Source organism: Carassius carassius, chromosome 44 (genome assembly GCF_963082965.1).
Source record: "Carassius carassius chromosome 44, fCarCar2.1, whole genome shotgun sequence".
Classification (NCBI taxonomy): Eukaryota; Metazoa; Chordata; class Actinopteri; order Cypriniformes; family Cyprinidae; genus Carassius; species Carassius carassius.
In genome coordinates, this window is record NC_081798.1 from 20,139,921 (window position 1) to 20,166,422 (window position 26,502).

Here is a 26,502-nt window from a genome sequence, read left to right on the forward strand (position 1 = left end):
TTCCGCTTTCGCGCCTTAAAGGGTTAATTTTTTACCTCATCTCGGTTTTATTGAATAAATCAGTCAGCCTCCGTGTTGAATGTGTGTCAGGCCTCAGAAAGCTCTCAGAGACAGCTGCTCAGACACGGACGGTAAGGCCTGCAGCTGGCGCGCGCTGTGTATTGTCTGCTGCTCATGCTGTAATAAACCGCGAGCATCATCACGCAGAGTGTTGCATGGCCCAGTGAGTGTGTGTGAGTGACTGTGTGTGTGTGTGTCTTTGTTTTAATTCGCCTGTGCTGATGCGTGTGTCACACAGCTTGTGTCTGCAGACACATAACGGTCCCACCTTCATCATCATCATCATCATCATCATCATCATCAACGCCCTGCAAACCACTGATTCCTGAAAACACTTGAAGTGCAGTGGTTACCAGTCATCATGAAGATAAATGCAGCTGATCACAGTCTCGCGCTGTGTCTCATACCTGCCCATCACTCATGCACGAGATTTGTGCACAAGCGCTGTTTTTAACGCAGCTTGTGTTGTTTTATTTCTGCACAGTTTCAAAAGTGGATATCTTAAATATATAGTAATGCACCACTAATGCTGTTAGTAAGCAGGCATTAACAAGCACGACTGCTAATAACCTTAATTCACTGCTACATCAGTAATGGACCATTGTATAAAACACGTATTTAACGTTACTTGATTTCGAAAATGGTTTCCTGTTGGACCCTAAGCATTTCCTCTAATATGCATAGTTGTAATAAAGAATAATTTAAACATTAGAGAAATGTATTTAAATCAGTTGGAAGCTTTCAGAATATTTCTAGAATTTGGTTTATTTCATTTAGATTTTTTGTTAGTTTATTTATGTATCTGTGTATGCACATGATGACATCACTGAATTCAATGATGAACTGCCTTTAACTTTCATTAAGCATTATTGACACACTGTTTTCCTAATGAATGTTGTTCAGTTGCTTAAACACACTCTTTTTTGTTTAAAGCGCTATATAAATAAAGGTGACTTGACTTTACTATTTATTGCAAATGTAGTTTGCAAAAAAGTGTAGTTTGTGCATATACCCCTATTTATTATTTATTTATTTCTATTGTATTGAACCATGGTGGTTTTGTTTTGTTTATGTATAATAATTGGAGTATTTTTTCTTTTTAGGGGAATTATGGCTACCATAGCACATTCTTTGTAAATAGGCATAATAATTATGTTGGTAAATATAATAAAAAAAAGTATTACTGTACTGTAGGACTGCTCTAACAAGCTTACTGTTAATTCATGAAAAAGGCAACAGTAATCCATTAGTTAACGATTATGTTAATAGTAAATCATTTGAAAATGTGTGTTTTTTTTTTTTTTTGAATAAGCATAGTTTCAACCTAAATATCAGTTACTATAATATGTATTACCATTATGAACTATTTAGAAATCATATTTGATCTTATCTATCAGTATTGGCTGAGATTACCACAATTGTATCTGTGACTGTACACTGTATAATAATGATAGAAATGTAAATTGTAAAAGACTGTAACAATGCTGTAACAAATGTTATCTGATTAACACTTAGGTCCCTTATTGTATACAGTGAAAAACTATAATAGATCCAACCTTACAGTAAAATATTGTTGAGTATACAGTTTGTGGCAGCTCAAATTTGACTGTATTTTAGTTAAATAATTGTGTTAATAGTTGATGTTTTCAGTTATGTTTATATTAGGTTTTTATGTTAGAGCACATGATGTTTAATTCATGTATCATGCATTGTTTTAGTGCTGTGTGTTACTATGATAGTGTTTAGTATTTGTTTATCACACCGTGCACCTTCTATATTAGTATTTCCCTCAGTACTTAGAAAACCTACTTGTGATGAACTTTGACTGTGATGTAGCTTGCTCTATTATGGAGATTGCCAGTATTAAGGGTACAAAACATAGTCTAGAAGCAGGCCATCAGCAGAAATGGATCGTTGCATTTATTTATTTCCGTTAAAATTCAGCACATGAATGTCTAGCTGCCACAAATACTGTACCTCTGTATTATAGTACTAGTATCACGTTCCAGTCATTTTATGAAATATATTTAATGATCAGTCGTAAAAATAAGCTTGCATTTGAATGAATATTAACTGTTTGAATTATTATACGTTTATTCTATATGAAGGGCTTTTACAATGGGCTCAAAGCGACGGAGAGCCACTTCTCCTTCCAGCAGTGTGAGCGGAGGAGATTTCGAGGACAGCCAGACCACGTCCATACCTTCAACCAGTCGGAAGAGGAGAAGAACCACAAACATCCCTACTGTTGACCCCGTGAGTTCATTGAGTTCCTCATGTTTTACGCAGAAGTTCTGTCATGGCTCCCCTGTTCCTGCTCTCACTGCAGTCGGCTTTTAGGAAACTGCAGATGTTACTTGTTGTAGTGTGTCATTCACTCAGTTTTATTCCTCACAGATTGCTGTGTGTCACGAGTTGTACAACACTATCAGAGACTATAAGGACGATCAGGGCAGGATGCTGTGTGAACTCTTCATCAGAGCACCAAAGAGAAGGTCAGTCGCACATTAGAGGTTTCTGACAGCTGAAACGCTAATAAACCAAAACTCTGTAATGGATAACCCAGGTCATGCTTCCCGACAGGAACCAGCCGGATTACTATGATGTGGTGTCTCAGCCCATTGACATGATGAAAATCCAGCAGAAGCTGAAGATGGAGGAGTATGATGACGTGGAGCAGCTCACAGCTGATTTTCAGCTCTTATTCAACAATGCCAAGACATACTACAAAGTGTGTATATGTCTTACATTTAAATATATATTCTGTTTTCATTTTTGCACCAATGAAGTATCATTGAGATATTGGGTAACACTGTAGTATAGGGACCAATTCTCACTATTAACTAGTTGCTTATTAGCCTGCCTATTATTAGCACACACACATATATATAAAGCACATATTCTACATGACCATATTCTAAACTTAACAAATACCTTACTAACTGTTAATAAGCAGCGAATTAGTATTTATTGAGGCAAAAGTCATAGTGGTTTGTTAATAGACCTTGAAAGTTGAAATATTATTTTTTTCTGTGCAGCCAGAGACTCCAGAGTTCAGAGCGGCTTGTAAACTGTGGGATCTGTATATTCGCACCAAAAATGAGTTTGTGCAGCGAGGGGACTATGATGAAGATGATGACGATGACGACTCACAGGAAAACCCTGGAGGGGCCACTGAGGAGGAGGTCAGAAGTCATTCTGAATGGCCATCAGACAAGCTTTGGAACTGTACTAATGTGTTTTAGATGTGTCCAGCAGACAGATCATTCTGATTTCTTTGGTTTTTTCAGTCTATCTCGAGCCTTAAGGAAGTGCTGGGGCAGCTTCTGGATGCTGTGTTGACGTGCACAGAACACGGGCGGCTCATTAGTGAACTTTTCCAGAGACTTCCCTCTAAAGTGGTAGTTCTCGCAATTTCATTTCAGCACATGCACATACATATCATATTGTTCTTATTCATTTAAACATTCTTTTACAGCAATATCCAGATTATTATGCTATTATTAAAGAACCAATAGATCTGAAGACCATTGCACAGCGAATACAGGTATCTTGTTATTATGATCATGTTCTATTACAATACAATATTGCCATTTATTATTTATTATAATTTACACTGAAGCTTGTTGCTTTTTGTCTGTAGGTGGGCTATTATAAAAGTGTAAACCATATGGCTAAAGACATTGACTTGTTAGTCAAAAATGCCAAAACCTACAATGAACCCGGATCACAAGTATTCAAAGTAATGTGTCACAGACAATCTCATTATTTTAATATATCATTTATATAAATGTTTATATCTTAGACTTATATTTTTATTCATATATATGAATTTCCAGGATGCAAACACCATCAAAAAGATTTTTTCACAAAGAAAACTGGAGCTTGAACATTCCGAACCTATTAAAAGCAGCATCCGGATCAGGTAAATTATGTTATGGAGTTCATGTTACTATAACACGTTTTTGTTTAAGCTAGATATTTAAGTGAATGTAAAATATAATTTGATGTTTAGTACCTATAATTAGTGTTTTAATTATAATTTGAATTATATCAAATATGTTTCTAGCATCAGGATAAGTTAGTTATAACATAACGTTTTACCACAATTTGTTAATTAGATATATAATATAATATAATATAATATAATATAATATAATATAATATCATCCAAAATATTTTTTTTTGCATAATATATGTGTGTATACTGTGTATATTTATAGAAATATGCACACATACAGTATATAGTTCAGAAAAAATATGATATTTTTATATATGAAATATATTTATAATATAAATTATATAAATATAATTATAGACATGTAAATATATATATATATATATATAGTATGTGTGCATTTATATATACATAATAAATATACACAGAAGACACACATATATTATGCAAACAAAAACTTATTTTGGATGCGATTATTAATTTGACAGCACTAAATATAATATAGTACAATTATATTATAAATAATAATAAATATATAATGCAAAAAAACCTATATGGTGCAGAAATGAAAAAAAAAAACTTTTTACTTACAACAATAAATTTTATTTTAACTTGATAAACTACTATAAAAGTATTAAAAAGCGGCATTGTGTTGCCAGCTTTTATAGGCATGTAACATTGTGATACCATGGTTTTCTTTGAAGTATTTTTCAGTTTATGATCACTGTTCTGGTGTGCCACCACTGTGTTGGGTTTAACATGTTACTTTTTATCAACAAAAAAAAACATTTATATTATGACACAGTGTTGTATTTGCACAGGAACAGAAGGTTTGGACAGGGAGACCGACTCTCCTCCATCACTACTGCTCTACAGTATGGCTCAGAGAGTGAAGAAGACACCATACTAACTGGTACGTTATACACGTTGGTGTCTGTATAGAGATGTAACATCAATATATTATTGGCTTCTATACTAATTAGAAGAGTGTTTCCATGTTCTTAAGGCTCTGTTCATTATGATGAGGGCGAGTCAGAGGCCGAGAGCATCCACTCCAGCATGGATGTGAGCAACCCCATCTTCCAGATGTACGAGGCAGTGCGGGGCTGTAGGAACAACCAGGGACAGCTGTTATCAGAGCCCTTCTTTCAGCTTCCCTCCAGAAAAGACTACCCTGACTACTTTCAGCAAATCAACCACCCAATCTCCCTCCAGCAGATAAGGTACAGTAAGACAACATCACTGCGAGTTCTTTGCTGTCGAACATACTATGAAGTATTTTATCTTTCCTCAGGAGCAAGATGAAGAACAGTGAGTATGAAAGTGTGGAACAGATAGACACAGACCTCAACCTGATGTTTGAGAACGCAAAGCGCTACAACGTTCCCAACTCTCAAATCTACAAACGTGTGATGAAGTTGCAGCATATATTGCAGGTAATATAAACCCAAAGAAAGACAGGATATGAATGACTGTAAATTACAGTGTCTTAGTTGGCAGTGTAGTTAGAATTAATCACGTGACGTTTCTCAAAGACAAAAGAGAGAATTTGGATTGATATGACTGATTGATAATGATACTTGTGTGTGTAACTGTGTATATGCAACCGCAAAAAGTATTTAATAATTTAAGCGACCCTTAAAGGAACACTTGACGCTAAGAAAAGCTAAAAGTGCTACTGCCAGATCCGGAGCTGAATGGATTCGAAAACAGTAAAACTCAACTGTTTTACTATTGGGGAGTTGTAAAATGAGTCTATTTTAAAAGAAAGTGGATTGTTCCTTTAAAGGGGTCATATGATCCTTTTTTAAAGATCATTATTTGGTGTAACAGAATATGTTGGCATGCTTTAATGTTCAAAAAATACATTATTTTTCAAATACTGTACATTATTGTAGGTCCTCTATGCCCCGCCTCTCTCTAATGCATCGTTTTCTACAAAGTCCCTGCTTCTGACAAGTGCAGTCTGCTCTGATTGGTCAACTGACCCAGTGCATTGTGACTGGCAGATCACCGCCCCTTTCCATAATCGTGAGCTTCATCTTTCAAAATAAATGTAAAGACTCTCTCTCTCTCTATCTCTGACACACACACACAATGTGCAAAAGTCCGCATTTGAGCAGTCAATAGCAAATACTTCTAATAAAATATACCTCTAGTAGCTAATTCAGATGCGCCAGATTGTCGTAGCAAAGTCAGAATTACCTCCTTTCCAAGGTTCACGAAACGCTCGTCCATAAAATGTGTTGCTGTTCTGTTGTAAGTAATCTTAAAGATTCCTAAATGCATCTAATTTCAGAAGGCCAAATAAAGTGCTTTTGCTTTTGTCTAGAAACACACAGCATCTCCCTGACATGACTGCTTCAACACTAACTGCGGTTACTGAAACCACGCCTTCTTTTTCGCATGAACATTTGGGCGACATTACACAAATATTTCCACACCGTGATGTAGACGTGGGGCGTGTTTGAATGAGCTGTTTTAGGGGGCATGGCAAAGTCTTAAATTTGATAATGAATATCTCTTTGGATTTCAGACTTTAGTCTTTGCAACTTTACAGATCTTCTTCTTGCACCAAGAGCTTGTAACACTCCAAAGAGAAAGGAAAAATTTTCATTGCATCATATGCATCAATCTTTATCTTAGGGCTGTGTATCGGCAATAATCTGGTGATACGATACGTACAATGTCATACAGCCCGCCGTGGCCTGCGCGAAGGCTCTGCACGCGGGACGCCGCAAGCGGCGAAACCGAGGGGCCACCCTCACCACGGCCCCGGTGCGGAAGTTAGCACAAAAGCCCAAAAGACGGCACACTTCAGCTTTGAACACAGAAGCTGGAACTGGAACAATTCTCTCATCCTCGATTACTGGCAGCGAACTATATTAATGCTAATGATAGTGGCGTACCTTAAAACTAGTATTTCCTGTCACTGTTTAAGTTCAGAGATGAAGACTGCCATCTAGCGGTCGGGATATTAACTCAAAACGAAACAACTGCCATGAATCTTGTATGATTTTATTTAAATTTTTTTTTTTTTATAAATATCAGTATTCCGTTTTTGAGAATTGAAACAGTAAGATACAGCCAAACGAAATATCGCGATACTCACGTGTATCGATATTGTCTTACACCCTTACATATGTGTATATTCGTGTATGTATTCAGATGAAAAGGAAAGAACTGACAAGGAGAGATGATGAAGATGGCGATAGCATGCTGTCATCTACTCTTTCTGATGGGGGCAGCACCAAGCGCAAGAGGTATATTTACAGTATTAGTAAAACTACAGGTTTGGACCTTATTATAGCCTTAAACATTCACGCTGTGCCATAAAATATCACTTCTGGCAGCCATAAGAAGAACACAAAGAAGAACCGTATGAAGGCTCTGTACGCTGCTGTGGCAGAGGCTCGGGAGATGGGCACAGGCCGGAGACTCTGCGACCTGTTTATGGTCAAGCCCTCAAAAAAAGACTACCCAGACTACTACAAGATTATTCTGGAACCAGTGGACCTGAGGACCATCGACCACAACATCCGCTCTGACAGATACCCCAGCGAAGACGCCATGATGGAGGACATGAAGCTGATGTTTCGTAATGCACGTCACTACAACGAAGAAGGTTCACGAGTGAGTTTGAGGTTTACTAGTAACCTTGGAAAGACCGTGTTGACTAAATTAGCTTTTTGAATCATTTCGTTGTCCTAGGTTTTATAAATACTAGCTGCTCTGTTGTGTTGGTTTTACTCTAGGTTTACAATGACGCCAACATTCTGGAGAAGATATTAAGAGAAAAACGAAGGGAACTCGGACCTCCACCAGACGACGAGGAAATCGTCTCACCCAAGTTGAAAATTAGTATGTTTTGAAAGCAGTATATGTGTATACCTTACTTTGAAGGTTGCTTTTATTTAGGGTTGAATAGGGCTGGGCGATATGGGCAAAAAAAATTATCACAATTAAATTTTTCATATCAGTTTATACTGATAATTATCAAGATACATTTCATTGTATGGTGCAATTTAATTATTCTGACTGAGTTTTATTATTAGTAACATACATTTAGGTTATGATGACTACACATATGTACAGCATCTCGATAAAAAAAATGTTTTTAGGTATTTTTTTTTAGGTATAAAACAGTAGTCTAAATACTTTTGGTATGAATGCACAAACGCTATCCACTTTTTTTCTCAACATGGAAGTAAGCCCCTATGAGTGAGACTTCCGTTTCATTAGCCGCTATAGGTAAATAACGAGGGGAATAACGTGCAATAAATGGTAAAATTGTTTGCAGTACAAACCAATGTGTTCTTAATTAAGATAACAGATTAAAATAATATGATAGGACACATCAATTATCAATATCAAGCACCAAAACAAACTGTTTTGTACAGCTAAAAATAGCTGGACAAAAATGAGACGGAAGCTAGACCCATAGAATTTACAAATGGCGGCACCCATTTCTACGTCAGGAAAAAGGTGGATAGCTTAATCACGAAAAATACTGTTATTATATTCCTTACTCCTTTAATCCATTTAATTAATATATTTTGGTGCATACACATTATATTGAACATTTATTGATTATTACATTAATAAAATAGATTGCAATAAATAAACGCAATAAGCCCCAAGAAGTCGTGGTTTACAGTGAATTAATAACAGCTAAGGGATGTTGTTAGGCACGAGGCGAATGAAACCCCCTTAGCTGTTATAAATTCACTGTAAACCATGGTTTCACAGGGCTTATTGCGTTTATAAAACAGTTATTCTATATAAGTAGTAAGGTTTCACAAAATAAAACAAATAAAGTGTTATGATTTTAATAAAAAACAGTATTCTTCACAACGTAAACAAAGGTATATGTTTGTAGAGTAATTTACAACAGCTTCCAACTTGGCTCAAACAATCAGAATCAAGGACTAGAACTATCCGTTTTATAAATCGTTATCATTGTATCGCCCAGTGTTAAGGTTGAACAATCGAATCAAAAAAATATATAAATAAATGCAATATGGCTTAGTGTGATTATTAAATAAAAATGTTGCAATTTAATTAAATATATTGAAATAAAATATATGGGCTTTGTGTTTTAGAGTGAAGTGTAGCACTGTGTTGTTTTGCATCTTATGATTGGGTGTTTTCTGTGTTTTGGAGTGACTGTAAATTCTGCTCCAAGTGAAGTCTGCATGTGCTCAGTTTGGGTTGCTTGATTTGTGCATTTGGGCACAGAACATGCACCAGTTAAACTCCTATTTATTTGGATTTTGGAATGTCGTCTCTGGGGTCCTTTCAGGAAGCTGTGACTGACCATGTACCACTTTCATTCCAGGAAAGAGTGGCATCTCTCCTAAAAAGTCCAAGTACCTGACTCCTCTGCAGCAGAAACTCAGTGAACTCTATGAAGCGGTGAAGAACTACACAGACAAGCGTGGACGGCGTCTCAGCACAATCTTCCTCCGTCTTCCATCCCGCGCCGAGCTTCCAGACTACTATGTGGCCATCAAGAAACCCATAGACATGGAGAAGGTGAAGAGCCACATGCTGGCCAACAAGTACCAGGATGTTGATGCTCTGGTGGAAGACTTAGTGTTGATGTTCAACAATGCGTGCACCTACAACGAACCTGAATCGTTGATCTACAAAGATGCATTGGTGCTTCACAAAGTGCTTTTGGAGACCAGGAGAGACTTGGAGGGAGGCGACGACGCTCATGTCCCAGATGTTGCACGACTCATCCAGGAGCTTATTCGCAATCTTTTCGTCTCAGTTCTTGGTCACCAGGATGACGAGGGACGTTGCTATAGTGACTCACTGGCGGAGATTCCAGCTGTTGATCCCAACAATCCCGATAAGACTCCACTGAACTTTGAAATCATCAGATCTAATGTGGATAAGGGTCGTTATAGGAGACTAGACATGTTCCAGGACCATATGTTTGAAGTTTTGGAGAAAGCCAGGCGTCTGCACAGGTTATGATGCTTTTCATTCACTCATTTTGTCTAGGATTTACGGGCCTGGAGAGGCAAAATGTTGGTTTTTCACAATCCTAAATCTTTTAATTTGTGTCGTAGGACGGATTCTGAGATCTTTGAGGACTCTGTGGAGCTCCAGCAGTTCTTCATTCGGATCAGAGATGAACTGTGTAAGAACGGAGAGATTCTGCTGTCGCCGGCCCTCAGCTACACCACTAAACACCTGCACAGCGACGTGGAGAAAGAGAAGAAAGAGAAGCTGCCCAAAGAATATGAAGAAGATAAACTCAAGAGAGAGGAGGAGAAGAAAGGTACTGTTTTTAATTCAGTTTGTTTATTAAAAACAAACATGCTAAAACTACAACTCATACATAAATTGACTTGAGCATAATTCTTCTGTTATATATCATTAATTACCATTTACATAATCTGCACATGCATTCAGTTGCATGAGGTGCGACCAACAAAGTCATGTGGTGCAACCACTGTGCAGAAACTGTGTCAAGGTCAATAAGGGTTTTTGTTTTTTTATGGAATAAAAAGACCCTGGAAAACACACACATATATACACATTGTGCTGTCAAACGATTAATCGTGATTAATCGCATCCAATAATATATATGTGTGTCTAGTACATAAACACGCACACACCATGTTTTGAAAAAATGTACATGCATCTATATGTACATATATTTAATAGTTTAAAAAATTTCTGAAATCTATAAATGCATGTGTGTGAATTTCTATATACATAATAAATATACACAGTACACATATATATATTATGCAAAACCAAATCTTTTATTTTGGATGCAATTAATTGTTTGACGGCACTAATATATATATATATATATATATATATATATATATATATATACAGGTCCTTCTCAAAAAATTTGCATATTGTGATAAAGTTCATTATTTTCCTTAATGTAATGATAAAAATTTAACTTTCATATATTTTAGATTCATTGCACACCAACTGAAATATTTCAGGTCTTTTATTGTTTTAATACTGATGATTTTGGCATACAGCTCATGAAAACCCAAAATGCCTGTCTCAAAAAATTTGCATATTTCATCCGACCAATAAAAGAAAAGTGTTTTTAATACAAAAATAGTCAACCTTCAAATAATTATGTTCAGTTATGCACTCAATACTTGGTCGGGAATCCTTTTGCAGAAATGACTGCTTCAATGCGGCGTGGCATGGTGGCAATCAGCCTGTGGCACTGCTGAGGTGTTATGGAGGCCCAGGATGCTTCGATAGCGGCCTTAAGCTCATCCAGAGTGTTGGGTCTTGGGTCAGGTCAGGAGAGTTGGCAGGCCAATTGAGCACAGTAATACCATGGTCAGTAAACCATTTACCAGTGGTTTTGGCACTGTGAGCAGGTGCCAGATCGTGCTGAAAAAACGAAATCTTCATCTCCATAAAGCTTTTCAGCAGATGGAAGCATGAAGTGCTCCAAAATCTCCTGATAGCTAGCTGCATTGACCCTGCCCTTGATAAAACACAGTGGTCCAACACCAGCAGCTGACATGGCACCCCAGACCATCACTGACTGTGGGTACTTGACACTGGACTTCAGGCATTTTGGCATTTCCTTCTCCCCAGTCTTCCTCCAGACTCTGGCACCTTGATTTCCGAATGACATGCAAAACTTGCTTTCATCCGAAAAAAGTACTTTGGACCACTGAGCAACAGTCCAGTGCTGCTTCTCTGTAGCCCAGGTCAGGCGCTTCTGCCGCTGTTTCTGGTTCAAAAGTGGCTTGACCTGGGGAATGCGGCACCTGTAGCCCATTTCAGTCCAGTGCTGCTTCTCTGTAGCCCATTTCCTGCACACGCCTGTGCACGGTGGCTCTGGATGTTTCTACTCCAGACTCAGTCCACTGCTTCCGCAGGTCCCCCAAGGATTGGAATCGGTCCTTCTCCACAATCTTCCTCAGGGTCCGGTCACCTCTTCTCGTTGTGCAGCGTTTTTTGCCACACTTTTTCCTTCCCACAGACTTCCCACTGAGGTGCCTTGATACAGCACTCTGGGAACAGCCTATTCGTTCAGAAATTTCTTTCTGTGTCTTACCCTCCCGCTTGAGGGTGTCAATGATGGGCTTCTGGACAGCAGTCAGGTCGGCAGTCTTACCCATGATTGCGGTTTTGAGTAATGAACCTGGCTGGGAGTTTTTAAAAGCCTCATGAATCTTTTGCAGGTGTTTAGAGTTAATTAGTTGATTCAGATGATTAGGTTAATAGCTTGTTTAGAGAACCTTTTCATGATATGCTAATTTTTTGAGACAGGCATTTTGGGTTTTCATGAGCTGTATGCCAAAATCATCAGTATTAAAACAATAAAAGACCTGAAATATTTCAGTTGGTGTGCAATGAATCTAAAATATATGAAAGTTTAATTTTTATCATTACATTATGAAAAATAATGAACTTTATCACAATATGCTAATTTTTTGAGAAGGACCTGTATATATATATACATATATATAACATTTAACTTGTACTTTTACCTTTAAAAAAAGTAAAAATAGTATACCAACACAACAAATACATTTCTAAGAACTTTTTACATATGTTTTACATTAGATTTTATTTTTTTATTTAAAAATTATTTTTTAATTATATAATTACTTATTTATTTTAAGGTCAAATTCTTGCTATTAACAAGCAATTGACTACGACTTTTGCCTCAGTAAACTCCTAATCTTATGTTACGTTTAGGTATTGGGTAGAATTAGAAATGTAGAATATAGTCATGGAGAATATGTGCTTTATGAGAATCTTTTTCCTTTATTTTGGCCACAATGATTTGCTATTGACCCATTTACAGGAGTGACAAACATATTGTACCCACAAATCATATTCAAACAGGATGAACTTTTAGCATACAATAATTGTTTGTATATATACATCCTATATCAACTGTCACAGTTCTGGGAATGTCTTCTTCTTTATGTTAAAGACAAAGGAAATTCTCTCCTGTGTTTAAAGCAGTTGTCAGTCTCTAAACTAAACTTGGAGTGTGCAAGCTGCCAATAATTGTAATGTTTTATAGTTCATATGGCTGTTTATTAATCCTTTCACACTGATCTCCAGAGGCTGAGAAGAGTGAGGACACAGCAGGTGGTGGATGGCAGGGAGCTCTACAACGCAACTACAGCCAGGACTGCAGCTTCAAGGACAACAAGTACCACGTGGGAGACTATGTTTATGTAGAGCCCACAGAACCAAACCTGCAGCCACACATCGTCTGCATAGAGCGCCTGTGGCAGGATGATGCAGGTATTGCTTCATAAAACCTTTTATATGGCACATAGGTGAGAATAAACAGTACCATATAACATTTTGGGGTCAGTAAGATAAAAAAAATAAAATCTAAAGTGATTATAAAGACTAAGATTGTTATAGAAAAAAAATCTGTTTTGAATAAATGCTACTCATTTGAACTTTCTATTCATCAAAGAATATTCAGCATATTAGAATGATTTCTGAAGGATCATGTGACACTGGAGACTGGAGGAATGATGTTGAAAATGTGATGCTTTGCCATATCTACGTATATATAATAAACTAGTTTTCACAATTTAGAATATTATTTCACAATATTACCATTTTACTATATGTTTTATTTATTCTTACAAAAACATTTAAAACTTATTAGTGTTGCTGTTAAACTATGTGTATGTATTTATTTTTATTTTTTATTAAGGAGAGAACTGGCTTTATGGCTGCTGGTTCTATAGACCCAACGAAACATTTCATCTCGCTACACGCAAATTTCTTGAGAAAGAAGTTTTCAAAAGTGACTATTACAACAAAATTCCTGTCAATAAAATACTGGGCAAATGTGTCGTCATGTTTGTGAAGGTAATATCACTCAGCAATGATTCCAAAACATATTTGTGCATTGTTATGCAATTGTAAAAACTAACTGACAGTAACTAACTTTTCTGATACAAAAATCTTTGTTGCAGGAGTATTTCAAGCTTCAGCCTGACAGCTTCAGACCTGAAGATGTTTTTGTTTGCGAGTCTCGTTATTCTGCGAAAACCAAGTCCTTCAAAAAGATCAAGATGTGGACGATGCCCCTGAGCTCAGTGAAGTTCATCCCTCGTGAAGTGCCCTTGCCTGTGGTTCGTGTGGCCTCCATGTTTGCACCCAAACAGGACAGCGAAAAGCCTCCTGAGGTGGCAGAGGATGGCAAAGCTGTGCCATTGATTATTGATAAGGTAAGACATATATATATGCTAATGCTAATGATAGTGGCATATATATATGCTGCCTGACCATCAGTCTGTGTCTTCAGGAGAGAGAGGATGTAACCATGGAGCTCAGTAATGGAGAGCCAGGCTGCCAGTACTATGAGCAGCTCTGCTACAATGACATGTGGCTAAAAGTGGGCGACTGTGTCTACATCCGCTCTCATGGGCTCGTACGCAACCGTGTGGGCAGGTAGGGTGCTAGTGATGAGACCAAAGAGTCGCTGTGTTGTTTATATTGTGGATTGTTGAAAAGGTAGTTAGCACCATAAAGGTAGTTAAAGAAACACTAAACTTTTTTAAAAAATTTCCAACTCCCCTAGAGTTAAACAGTTGAGTTTTACCATTTTTTTAATCCATTCAGCCGATCTCCAGGTCTGGCGGTAGCACTTTTAGCTTAGCTTATCATAGATTATTGAATCTGATTAGACCGTTAGCATCTCACTCAAAAATGACCAAAGAGTTTCGATATTTTTCCTATTTAAAACTTGACTCTTCTGTAGTTACATCGTGTACTAAGACCGACGGAAAATGAAAAGTTGTGATGTTCTAGGCCGATATGGCTGGGAACTATACAAGAAACTCTTTGGTCATTTTGAGCGAGATGCTAACGGTCTATAATCAGATTCATTGATCTATGCTAAGTTAAAAGTCCTACTGCCAGACCTGGAGATAGGCCTGTCACAATAACAACTTTTAGTTGTGTGATATATTGCCCTAGAAATAATTGCAATAATCTATATTATTGTCATTTTAAAGACCATTTTATGCCACTGAATTTAAAATCATAATGTAATGGCATAAAATGCATGAAGGCCTACACACAAGGAAAACAAACTTTAGATTTTTGAGAATATTGTGGAAGATTGTGGAAATTAAGTATCCAAATATTTGATACCTTAAAAACTTTAATAAATAGTAAATAAACTATACTGTTTTGATTTTACTTTACTAAAACTACACTACGTTATGGAAGAGAAGCTGCAAAAGACACAGGCGCAAGTGGAATGTACAAAACATGGTTATATACATTTTTAAAGGTACAGGTTGTAGGACCTGCCACTAGGGGGCACTACCAAAACAATAACAATTGATTGGTTTGATGACGCTAAGAAGGAGCGTGGAATGATGGGATTTGGTGTCTTCTACCCAACCGCTGACGACCATAAATCAGACGGAGAGATAAATCATGGAGTTCAACGATTTGCGCGAGTAGATTACATACAGAGTCAATGCAAAGACGCGATCAGACTATGGATCAGACGCGTCCTCACGCGGGTCTAGAGACGCGATGCCCCGCCTTTGGCGTGTATGCCCCATAATACTAATCTTGTTGATCGTTATAATAGCATACGTTTTCTGAAAAGATACGAATCAAAACAACTCACCTGTCGAGTAAAACAAGCAAGATCGGCATCTCTTTCTAGTTAAAGTTTGTCGCGAAGCTACTTATGCATTTGTCCACGACACTGTTGTCGTGGTTTCTACGTCAGTAAAGGCGGTAACAAAGGGTAACTAACTTCATTGACAGGCGACTGCACTGCCCCGTGAAACTGTTTAGAATGGGAATTATCTCATGATTTACAAGTAGTTGAAAACAAGGATATTGTTAGTAATCAGCTGGACAAAATATATAACACTAGCCTAGCGATTTTTGGATATTTTACTGCAAATATCTTACAAATTGTACCTTTAAGTAAATATAATGGGCGACATATATTGCGTCACCAATAATTATTGACATCATGCACATATATTGCGTGATAAGTCGATTTATTGATTATTGCAACAGGCCTACCCGAAGATTGGTTTAATTTACCAATAAACTGTAAAACAGTCTAGGGGGGTTTGAAAATGAGCCTAATTAAAAAAAAAAAAGTGGAGTGTTTCTTTAAAGGGTATATTCAACCCCCGAAAAATTACAATTCTGTCATCTACTCAACCTTATGTCAAAAACCATAAAATTTGGTTCCAAAATATGCAGGGACCAACAATGTTTGATGTCACTGATGTTACCAAACTTTGATGACAGTGTCTCTTTATATATGAATGGGTTTGTGTTGTAATAGGATAGAGAAGATGTGGGTGCGAGATGAAGCTGCCTTCTTTTTTGGCCCCATCTTCATCCATCCAGAGGAGACTGAGCATGAACCTACTAAGATGTTCTACAAGAAGGAAGTGTTCCTCAGTAACCTGGAAGAAACCTGCCCTATGACCTGCATTGGAGGTAACAGCATGTTTGGATGGCCTTGAATTTGAGTTCCTTCATTGCAACTGTATTGTTCTTTACATTGAGAGCACAATAAGTGAAATAAAGAAGTGATTTGTTCATTTTCACCATGTCTTTTCCTACATCTGGACTGTATTTGGTTTTCCTCAGGGAAGTGTACAGTGTCTTCTTTCAAAGATTTCCTGTCATGCCGGCCAACTGAAATGCCGGAGGAGAATGTGTTGCTGTGTGAGAGCCGCTACATCGAGAGCGAGAAGCAAATGAAGAAGTTTAAAGGGCTGAAGCGTTTCTCTCTGTCTGCCAAAGTAGTTGAGGATGAAATCTATTATTTCCGGTCAGTTCTTTCATTCTTGTTAACTACTGAAGTAATCCAAATTTTACAAAAAAGAAAAACGATGTACATAAGAAACTTTAAGAGCCTTTAGTGTATATCGATGAGAGCTCATGACATCATCAACAGGGATTGCTTGGTTGTTTCTGTCCCAGACTTGGGACACTGGACTCATGCTTTTGGTTATCTCTGTCAGAAAGCTCATAGTGCCTCAGAAGGAGCCTTCTCCACTGCTGGATAAGAAGATCGAGGAGTTGGAGGCCAAGTTTGCAGATATGACGGATGAAGAGCTGGAGGATTTGGGTGATGATGATGGAGACGGATCTGATGCTCACTGCATGCGGCAGCTTCAGACTCAGCTGACCAGCGACATGGACATGCTGCATTATGCACCCCCACAGGTCTGGATCATGCTCTTACTGAAAGAAAATCACTTCGTCTTTGTTGATACCAACTCGGAAGAGTCTGATGGTATTTTGTGATAATTAGTATTCTGGAAGAGCAAGACTATTATTTATCTGCATAAAGTCATATCCATTTTGCAGCTTATTATTGTCAAGATTGTTCATCTTTGGAACACAATTGAAGATATTTTGGATGAAAACCGGGAGGTTTGTGACTGTACCATTCACTGCCAAGAAGATGACACTGTCAAGGTCCAGAAAAGTATGAAAGACATCCTCAGAATAGTCCATCTGCCATCAGTGGTTCAACCGTAACATTATGAAGCAACGACAGTACTTTTTGTATTCAGATAAAACAAAAATAATGACTTTATTCAACAATTCGTCTTCTCTGTCTCTCCTCACATCACCGTAGCGCAGGCTGCGTACACTCTTCTGTGTCAGCCGCACCACAAGGATATGTTTTCTACGTGTATTTAAGCTTTGATTTGAAATAAAACAGCACATTCGTGTGGTGCGGCTAGCACAGAAGAGCGTATGCTGCCTGCGTTCAGCTCATATTCTCCAAAATGGCGCTACGCTGATGTGGAGAGACACAAGAGGAGACGAATTGTTGAATAAAGTCTCTATTTTTGTTTTCTTCACGTACAAAAAGTATTCTCGTCGCTTCATAATGTTACAGTTAAACCACTGAAGGCAGATGGACTATTCTGACGATGTCTTTCATACTTTTCTGGACCTTGGCAGTGTAATTTACTTGGCAGTCAATGGGACAGTCACAAGCCTCCCGGTTTTCATCCAAAATATCTTCAATTGTGTTCAGAAGACGAACAAAGCTTTTACAGGTTTGGAACGACATGGAGGTAAGTGATTAATGACAAAATGTTAATTTTGGGGTGGAGTATCCCTTTAAGAAGAGTAAAGCAATGTTTTGGGAAATGTTTCCGCTTAGAGTTGTAACATTGTAAAATTAAAAAAGTATTGGCCCCTTAAGTGTTATCAGAATATTTTGAGTCTTGAAAAGCTGACTAATTGTGCACAATGCCTTTTTTCAAATTATTCTCAAAATATTATAGTGATAGTTATGATAGTAAAGTGATAAAAATAAAAGTCTGTCATTTACTCGCTCATAAAGCGTGGTCACATTTACTGCCGGTTAATTGAATTTTCACGGGCGGAAATACACTATTGATACAGGACCATTTGCCACAAAGTTTTGCCAAAATTTGATTAATCACTAATTTGACCACAGCTTTATGTCATTCTTAACATGACTTTCTGCAGAGCACAATATATGTTTTATTGAAGAATGTCGGTAACTTCTAATTAATGGACAAGAAAAGACTGACGGATTTTAAAATTCCATTTGTATTGCTTAAAGTCGTACATGTTTGGAACGTCATGAGGGTGAGTGAAATATGACAAAATCCTCATCCATTTAAATCGTCATTTTTGAAATGTTACTACTTTATTCTCAAAATTTCAAGTCTTTTTTAATCCTTTTTTTAATGTTGCACTAAAAAAGCATTGTTAATCTGAAATTAATTCTAGCTCAATAACAGCCAAGTTCTTCTGTGGAAACTTTCTATGTAAGGCTGCCTACACTAATCCTGTCAATCATATTAAAACTAGGTATTTTAAGGGAATTCTAGGATGAGTGGATGAATCAAAAGTACCATTAGCAGCCTTATGCATTTTGCCTAAATGATCAGTATCTCATTTTGTCCACAGTCCACACCAAAGTCGATTAAGGGTCTGTCAAAGAAGGAGGGGGCGAAGAGGAAGATCAACATGAGTGGCTACATCCTCTTCAGCAGTGAAATGAGAGCCGTCATCAAGGCCCAGCACCCAGACTTCTCCTTTGGAGAACTCAGTCGACTGGTGGGCACAGAGTGGAGGAACCTTGAGGCCACTAAGAAAGCTGAGTACGAAGGTGAAGTGTTGAATTTTGCCATTTATCACAAAAGAAATTTGCCTGGAAATCATCTGTGGACACAGATGCATGGCATACAATGTCTCCAGGTTTTACATAAAACATCAAATTGTTTTTATCTTTTGTCATCCATTTAGAGCGGGCAGCAAAGGTGGCGGAGCAGCAGGAGCGAGAACGAGCAGTGCATCAGATCTCCCCAAGAGCAGGTACCCCAGTAGGGGCACTCGTGGGGGTAGTACCTCCCCCGACCCCCATGGGGATGCTTAGCCACAGCATGACGCCTATGGCAGGTAACCCCTCTCAGATGTGGTGGACACATCTTTCTGGTGCCACACAGAGCTGCAATAAGAAGCCTAACTGCTAACACACTCATCCCCAGTGCACTTTTCATCTTCTACCAATCCATTCCTTCTGCAAAACTGCCATGTTATGGTGTTTATAATCCCAGATTTTCTGAATGTGATTTTGTATGCATGGCCTTTGTCATCCATCAAATAAATATAGCATGAACTGGAACAATCATGAAACTTTACAACCCCTTTTGGATTGGAATGATGCTCAGCCATGGATTCTGTGAAGTTTCAGAATTCCTACGTGTTTCCACTGACTCGAAAGCAGAAACGTGATGGAAGTGATTGTTTATCCCAAAAAAACTAATTAGGCATCTTTATGCTATCATAAGATGAATAGAATAGTGTGTAACAAATACATAAAATAATGTACAACATTTTTTTATTTTTTATAAAGATGCACAGTATATAATTTATTGACCCATATTGGAGTTTATTTATTTATTTATTTGTATTTTTTATTTATCAATATAAGTTGATAATGGTTATTTAATTATGCATTCAAATTTTTCCTAGTTTTTACATTTATATTACCTTTTCTATCATCTAACACTTACTCAAAATTATAAGTGACGTCTGAGGCTGAGACTAGGGTACTGTTAACTATAAAAAAAAATTTTATTGAAATAAAGCTGAAATAAATAAATAAAAATGAAAAAGATATGTGAAAATATATTAAAAAACTATTAAAAAAAAGTTAAATAAATTAGTGCTGTCAAATGATTAATCGCATCCAAAATAAATGTTTTGGTTTACATAATATATGTATGTGTATATTTATTATGCATATATAAAACATGCACATACAGTATATATTTTAAAAATATTTACATGTATATATATTTATAATCTTATATTTTATATTATATATAAATATATAATTAATATATAAACAACATATTTTTCTTAAATATATACATGCATGTATTTGTATTTATATATACATAATAAATAGTATATAATATAATAATAATATAGTGTTGGGTGAAGTTCCTGCTTCTATTGCGGTTACCAGGCAGCAGCCATTGCAGAGATTACTTTTCAGACCACTTTTTCACTTTTCTTCAGTGGAAATGCGTTGGTAGGGGCCAGAGTAATCCCAGCTGGAAAAGGGGTGTATGTGTGTGTGTGCTCTTGTTTTTGTGACATATCAGGACACAACTCTGTATAATGAAATGGGTATGACACATGTATTACAAGAATAGGGTGACTTACGAGGACATAACCCATGTCCCCATTTTTCAAAACGCTTATAAATCATACAGAATGAGTTTTTTTGAGAAAGTAAAAATGCACAAAGTTTCCTGTGAGGGTTAGGGTTAGGTGTAGGGTTGGTTTAGGGCCATAGAATATACAGTTTCTACAGTATAAAAACCATTACGCCTATGGGATGTCCCCACGTTTCACAAAAACAAACGTGTGTGTGTGTGTGTGTTGGGTTTGACATTTCATTGTGAATGATAAATCAGCTGACATTCTCTAATTGTAGTTTTCTTTTTACATGTAGTGCATGAATTCATTCTCATAACTGCATGATATACTGATGCATGCATATGTTGTGTCGCCACCTTCCTCTTCCTCCAAAGGCATGATGGGTAGTCACAGGCCACCCATGCAGCCCTTTCAGGGGTCTGTCAATGGCATGATTAACTTGGCCGGCATGCCTCTGCATCCCATGAGGCTGCCTACCTCACCGCTCTACTCCCCGTGGGGTATGCCTAGCATGCCATATCCGGGTAAGAACCACTTCACAGCCACACTTGCAGTTGCTTCCTGTCTGCCTCTCCAATCCTAACCTGAGGGGCTACCTGTACCATAGGCTCAGGGGCTCAACTGAGAAAAATGTGTGCCCTGGCCATGACTAAACCAACTGAAGAGAATTCTTCTGTAGAAGAATAGTTCATGCAAGAAATGACAATTCTGTCAACATTTACTCAGCCTTATGAAATTCTAAACATGTATGACTTTCTTTCATTCATAGAAACAAAAATTGGATGTTTTGGTAACACTTTACAAGTGTTTATTTGTTACAGGGTTAGTTCACTCAAAATGTTTAATTAGCCCATTAATTACTCACCCTCAAGGCATCCTAGGTGTATATGACTTTCTTTTTTCAGTTGAATCCAGTCAGAGTTAAGTTGCTTTCAAGCTGTTTAATGGCACTCAGCGGGTGTTGCAATTTATCAGTCCAAAAGAAGTTACGTAAAAAGCTTTTGGCGGCCTTCCATAATAAGCTACATTAAAGTGATTATTACATTTTGAATATTAATATTTTTCTTTAAAAAATGCATTGATTCACTACAAGAGGACTTTGTTCACCCCCTGTAGCCATTGGATACCCCAGGGTTAAGGTGGGCGTACACGGTGCGATTTTTGCTGTCGTACGAGTTCGCATGCGATTTTTTTCAATCGTGTGGAAATCGCGTATGCTCGTATGGTCGTGGCTCGTATCATTTGCGATGAATTACGAGCCGAGCAGAGTGGCTCACGAGCACTTCCCGAGCTCCCGATCATTTTTAGACATGTCTAAAAAGTTTGTGAGCTATCGGTTTGAATTTGTGACATGTGCGCGGTTGAACGAGCCGATTTGTTGATTTATCTGAAGTTGACCAATCACGAACTAGGAAAACCACAGGAGAAAAAGACGAAGACGGCAGCGCCACGGCGAATGTGGACTATTGACCAGGAGGATAAACTCGCTGAAGTCTGACAGGAACAGTGAGCGCTGTATAATGTTTCTAGCAACGTGTACCATGCTTTTTAGTTCTCTCTCTCTCTCTCACACACGCATATGTAGTTTACAGGGACTCTCCATAGACGTAATGGTATTCTATACTGTATATCCCCATACACTACCTCTATCCATCATGGAAAAAGGCATGTTTAAAATTTCTATTAAACACCGTATAGTATTTTTTAAAGCCATTTGGTTTACGAGGGCACATGAATTGTCCTCACAAACCATGTTTACATTGTAATACCTATTTTAGATAAAACCATATACAAGAACTCACACACACACACAGTGTGACCAAACGTTTTTCTATTGCTGAAAAATAACCTGTACGTGTAGGAAACAGTCACGGCTCGTATCAATATTTGATATGCAGTTATGAGAGAGGGAGAGCAGTTATATTAGGCGCGTTCGACTTGAAGCAGCGCTGCACAGAATGATCACCTGTATGACATCAAAGTACCGCGAGAGCGATTCGAATTTCGAGAGTTTAACTTCAATCCTGATCAAACCCACCTACCTGTGGTTTTCTAATGATCCTAAAGACATTGATTAACAGGCTCAGGTGTGTTTGATCAGGGTTGGAGCTAACCTGCAGTGCACTGGCCCTCCAGGGCAAGATTTGAATAACCCTGTGATACACTTTTTATTAAGGATGGGCGCTTTTTTATTCACTTCTTTTGGACTGATGCACTGTAACACCCACTGACAGCACTGATAAAGATTGGAAGATCAAAGACAATGTTTAATATAACTCTGACTGGATTCGTCTGAAAGGAGAAAGTCAAATACACCTAGGATGTCTTGAGGGTGAGTAATTTATGGGCTAATTTTCATTTTTCAATGAACTATCCCTTTAAGTACATTATTTAACATGTACTAAAATATGAACTATACTTTTACAGTATTTATTAATATTAGTTCTTGTTAGTTTAAACATTTTCTAATACATTTTAACATCAACAGCTATATCTGTTAGCATGAACATGATCTAACATTAACATAGGTTAATCAATAAATTCTGTATTGATCGTTGGTAGTTCATAATGTATTTACTTATGCTAACAAAAAATACTGTTTTGTAAAGCGTTACCAAAATATAAAATGTCGCTAATATTTTGAATAATTTTCAAGCTCTTTTCCATATCACTAAAGTAATAGTAACTTTGGGCATCTAAGCTTTAAAAAGGTTTTTAATTTTCATAATTAATTGGTTAATTTAATTAATTTGGTAATTAAAGAAATTTGGTGTTTGCCTGATTAGTGCCATTCATGTTAAACCTGACACAAATCATGTAGTGAATAAAAATTCAGTCTTGTCCAAACACAGTTAGAAGCTCACTTTATTACACTGAAGTCACATGGACTACTTTTATAGCTTGACAGCTCCTCGTCACTATATGATTTTGTTACATGGAAAACAGCAGCATTTCTCAATTTCTCTTTTTGCTTGATTAAGGATAAAGATTTCACTTCAGATGTCTACATTTCTGTGGATTTCACCATAAGCTATTACCAGAAGCTAATGATTTCAGCAAAGAACATAAAGACCTTAGGGTCAGTCAGTCTCTTATTCGCAGTGTATGCTGATTCATCTTTCACAGGTATGAATGGAATGGCCCCAGGGTCTACAGGAAGCACTTATGGGACTCAGGTAATGCTCATTTTGAACGTTTTCTAATTTATCCCCTTACATTATAATGTTAAATGTTTAATTTTAGGAGATAGGTCAGGTGGCTTTAGCTGTTGGGGCACAAAAGGAAATGAAAGACCAGCTGCTTTTAATTTCATATTGAGATTTTCTAAATCTTTGTGTTTTTCCAGATGGGTGTGATGAACTCTGGCCAGCAAGCCCCGCCACCCTACCCGGGGCAAGGCCAGGTTGGGCAGCCCGCCCTGCAGCAGCCCTCCACCCCCATATTCGTGGCTCCTCCACCCAAACCCCAGCGACTGCTCCATTCAGAGGCTTACCTGAGATACATAGAAGGACTCAGTGCGGAGTCCACTACTGTCAGCAAATGGGACCAAATGCTCACTGGTGAGTAAGAAAATGTAATGATTTATGTTATGTTAATGGTTGATTTACATGTTGTTGTTTTTTTCCATGACCAATACAGATACTTTGAGATCAAAACAGCCAGGCGACTCTTGAGAAATGTCAAGGTCACATGTCACCCCAAAATCAAAAAACAATAATTATAATTGAATTTTAAATAAAGTTAATTGAAAATATGGGTGAGAGTTCTTGTATGCGTACATATATATATATATATATATATATATTAGGAGTAGGAAAAGTTATCACATTAATTTTAGCACTCGTTAACAACGTTTTATTTTATTATGAAAGTCCGTTGCTCGCTGGCTCACAGGAGGGTGGGATGTTTAGTGCTGGCTTGGGACGGGTGTCATCACGGGTCTCAACCAATGAGAGCATTTGGGGTGGGCCTAAGACTGCAGCGGCGCTCACATGAAGCACTCACGACTGGTGGGAAATAGGATGTTACTGATAGCATGTGAAGACAGCAAAGAAGCGCTCTAGCTCACCACAGTGGAGTGCATTGTTTTGTTAACTTTGTGGTTTATTATTTTGAGTCGTATGGGACGCGGTAACACATGGCCCTATCACAATATATTGCTTTACAGATCTATCACTTTTGCCTCTCAGAAATGTTCATGACTCATGTCATATAATCAATAAAAAGAAAACAAGTAGATAGAATAGAAAAAGAACAGAGAACGCTACTGTTAGAGGGTCAATGTTCTATAATAAATAAAACAACAAGTAGACTGAATAGAGAACTGTTTTTTTTTTTTTATAAATAAAACATTATTATATATTATCATTGTGAAAATTTTGCTTACTATTCTTCAAAGTTTCTTTGATGAATAAAAAGTTTGGAGAACAGCATTTAGCTTTTTGAAATAGAATATAATTATTCTGGTGGTGGATGAGGAGATACCTCCCTGACAATGTAAAGGAATTATGTAATTGTTTTACTGTCTTTTGAGTGATGGTTTGTTACACAGTATTTACTGTATTAATTAAAGCATTAATAATACTGCTAGAAAAATGTGTAATATCTACTAACAAGTCAGTACTTTGAATTTTGAACTGATGCTTGGGTAGCATTAGAGATCTTAAAATGGCCAAATGTCGTCCTTGTATGTCACTTCAGCTCGTAGAAAAGATGTGCGGCTCACAAAAGAGCAGGAGAGCCGCCTGCCCTCTCACTGGCTGAAGAGTAAGGGAGCTCACAAGACCATGGCTGATGCTCTGTGGCGACTACGGGACCTAATGCTACGAGACACACTAAACATTCAGCAGACCTATAACATCCAAAACCTCTGAAGCATTCCTCCTCATCCTCCCCGACAAGATGAGCTGTTCTTAGTGTTTTAATGTTGTGATCAAATAACCTTCTGTTTAGGGTTTTGTAATGCTTAATATTGTCTGTTGGCTTGTTAGTGTTGATGTTTCTTGATAGCACTTTCAATTGGCTGATTTTGTATGTTGGCTATTCAATGTTCTTAGACCATTTTAAACATTTTCATAAAATGAGGAACTTTAAAGTTTTGACCTTAATGTTTGTGCATTGTAATCTGTGAAAGGGTTAAGTTAGGATTGTTTTGAGAGAATGGCCATTTTGGGGTCTCGGTTCAGAAAAAGTTAGTAACGCCTATTTTTCATAGCATCCCAGTTGTATTAGCTAAAAACATTTTGGAGTGGACATCATCTGTCTGTTGTTTCAATAAACTAACAGTGACAGGACATTGTTGTTGTTTATGTCTAGAAAAAGCATGTTTTATTTTATATATATATACTTTGAGATAAGAGCAGCCAGGCGACTCTTGAGAAATGTCATTGTAATTGTAATTACATTAACTTAATTAAATTAATTAATTAACATGTAATTCTTCTCAGTGTTATAATACCACAGGTGATAACTTGCAGAACGTTAGATTAATAAACTAATAGCTAATCATTTTATGGTATCTCATGGGCAAAAAATATATATTAAATAATAATATTAATAATAATATTTTAAGTGCATTTTTCTTATTTTACAAATGATCTGCCAATACAGTAAGAAAAATACTGCAGTGGCTATTTACACTAATGTAGATGTATGTGGAATTAACATACTTTCTTAGCCATATGTTTACAGTAGGCTAATTGCAAGTAGCTCTAGATGCTATTTACAGAAAAATGTGCAGTGAAAATCGTGATATATTCTATTTACCATGTAAAAGT

The 26,502-nt window shown here is 37.2% G+C and overlaps 1 protein-coding gene across 2 annotated transcripts; it reads left to right on the forward strand.

The window, feature by feature from the left end:
• The first annotated feature begins 1 nt into the window (after position 1).
• On the forward strand, positions 2 to 26,019 carry pbrm1 (polybromo 1). Of its 2 annotated transcripts, XM_059537295.1 has the most exons (30): positions 2 to 131; positions 2,169 to 2,316; positions 2,458 to 2,555; positions 2,644 to 2,791; positions 3,099 to 3,245; positions 3,351 to 3,461; positions 3,539 to 3,607; positions 3,704 to 3,802; positions 3,900 to 3,985; positions 4,840 to 4,931; positions 5,025 to 5,241; positions 5,313 to 5,454; positions 7,187 to 7,281; positions 7,372 to 7,651; positions 7,774 to 7,879; positions 9,357 to 9,996; positions 10,099 to 10,310; positions 13,103 to 13,288; positions 13,716 to 13,873; positions 13,981 to 14,235; positions 14,313 to 14,458; positions 16,335 to 16,492; positions 16,646 to 16,829; positions 17,023 to 17,227; positions 18,962 to 19,163; positions 19,301 to 19,453; positions 21,100 to 21,249; positions 23,852 to 23,901; positions 24,072 to 24,285; positions 25,427 to 26,019. In XM_059537295.1, the coding sequence occupies exons 2-30, from the start codon at positions 2,179 to 2,181 to the stop codon at positions 25,597 to 25,599; spliced, it is 4,914 nt and encodes a 1,637-aa protein (XP_059393278.1). In that variant the 5' UTR covers positions 2 to 131; positions 2,169 to 2,178; the 3' UTR covers positions 25,600 to 26,019. The 2 variants fall into 2 exon arrangements, with proteins under 2 accessions (XP_059393278.1, XP_059393279.1); XM_059537296.1 differs by lacking the exon at positions 21,100 to 21,249 and having other exon boundaries at positions 19,301 to 19,369.
• The last annotated feature ends 483 nt before the right edge of the window (positions 26,020 to 26,502 follow it).

Coding starts and splice junctions, on each gene's coding strand:
- pbrm1 (XM_059537295.1), top strand. CDS start 2,179: ATGGGCTCAAAGCGACGGAGAGCCACTTCTCCTTCCAGCAGTGTGAGC. Junction 7,282..7,371: donor GGCAGCACCAAGCGCAAGAG/GTATATTTACAG, acceptor CACTTCTGGCAG/CCATAAGAAGAACACAAAGA. Junction 7,880..9,356: donor CTCACCCAAGTTGAAAATTA/GTATGTTTTGAA, acceptor CTTTCATTCCAG/GAAAGAGTGGCATCTCTCCT.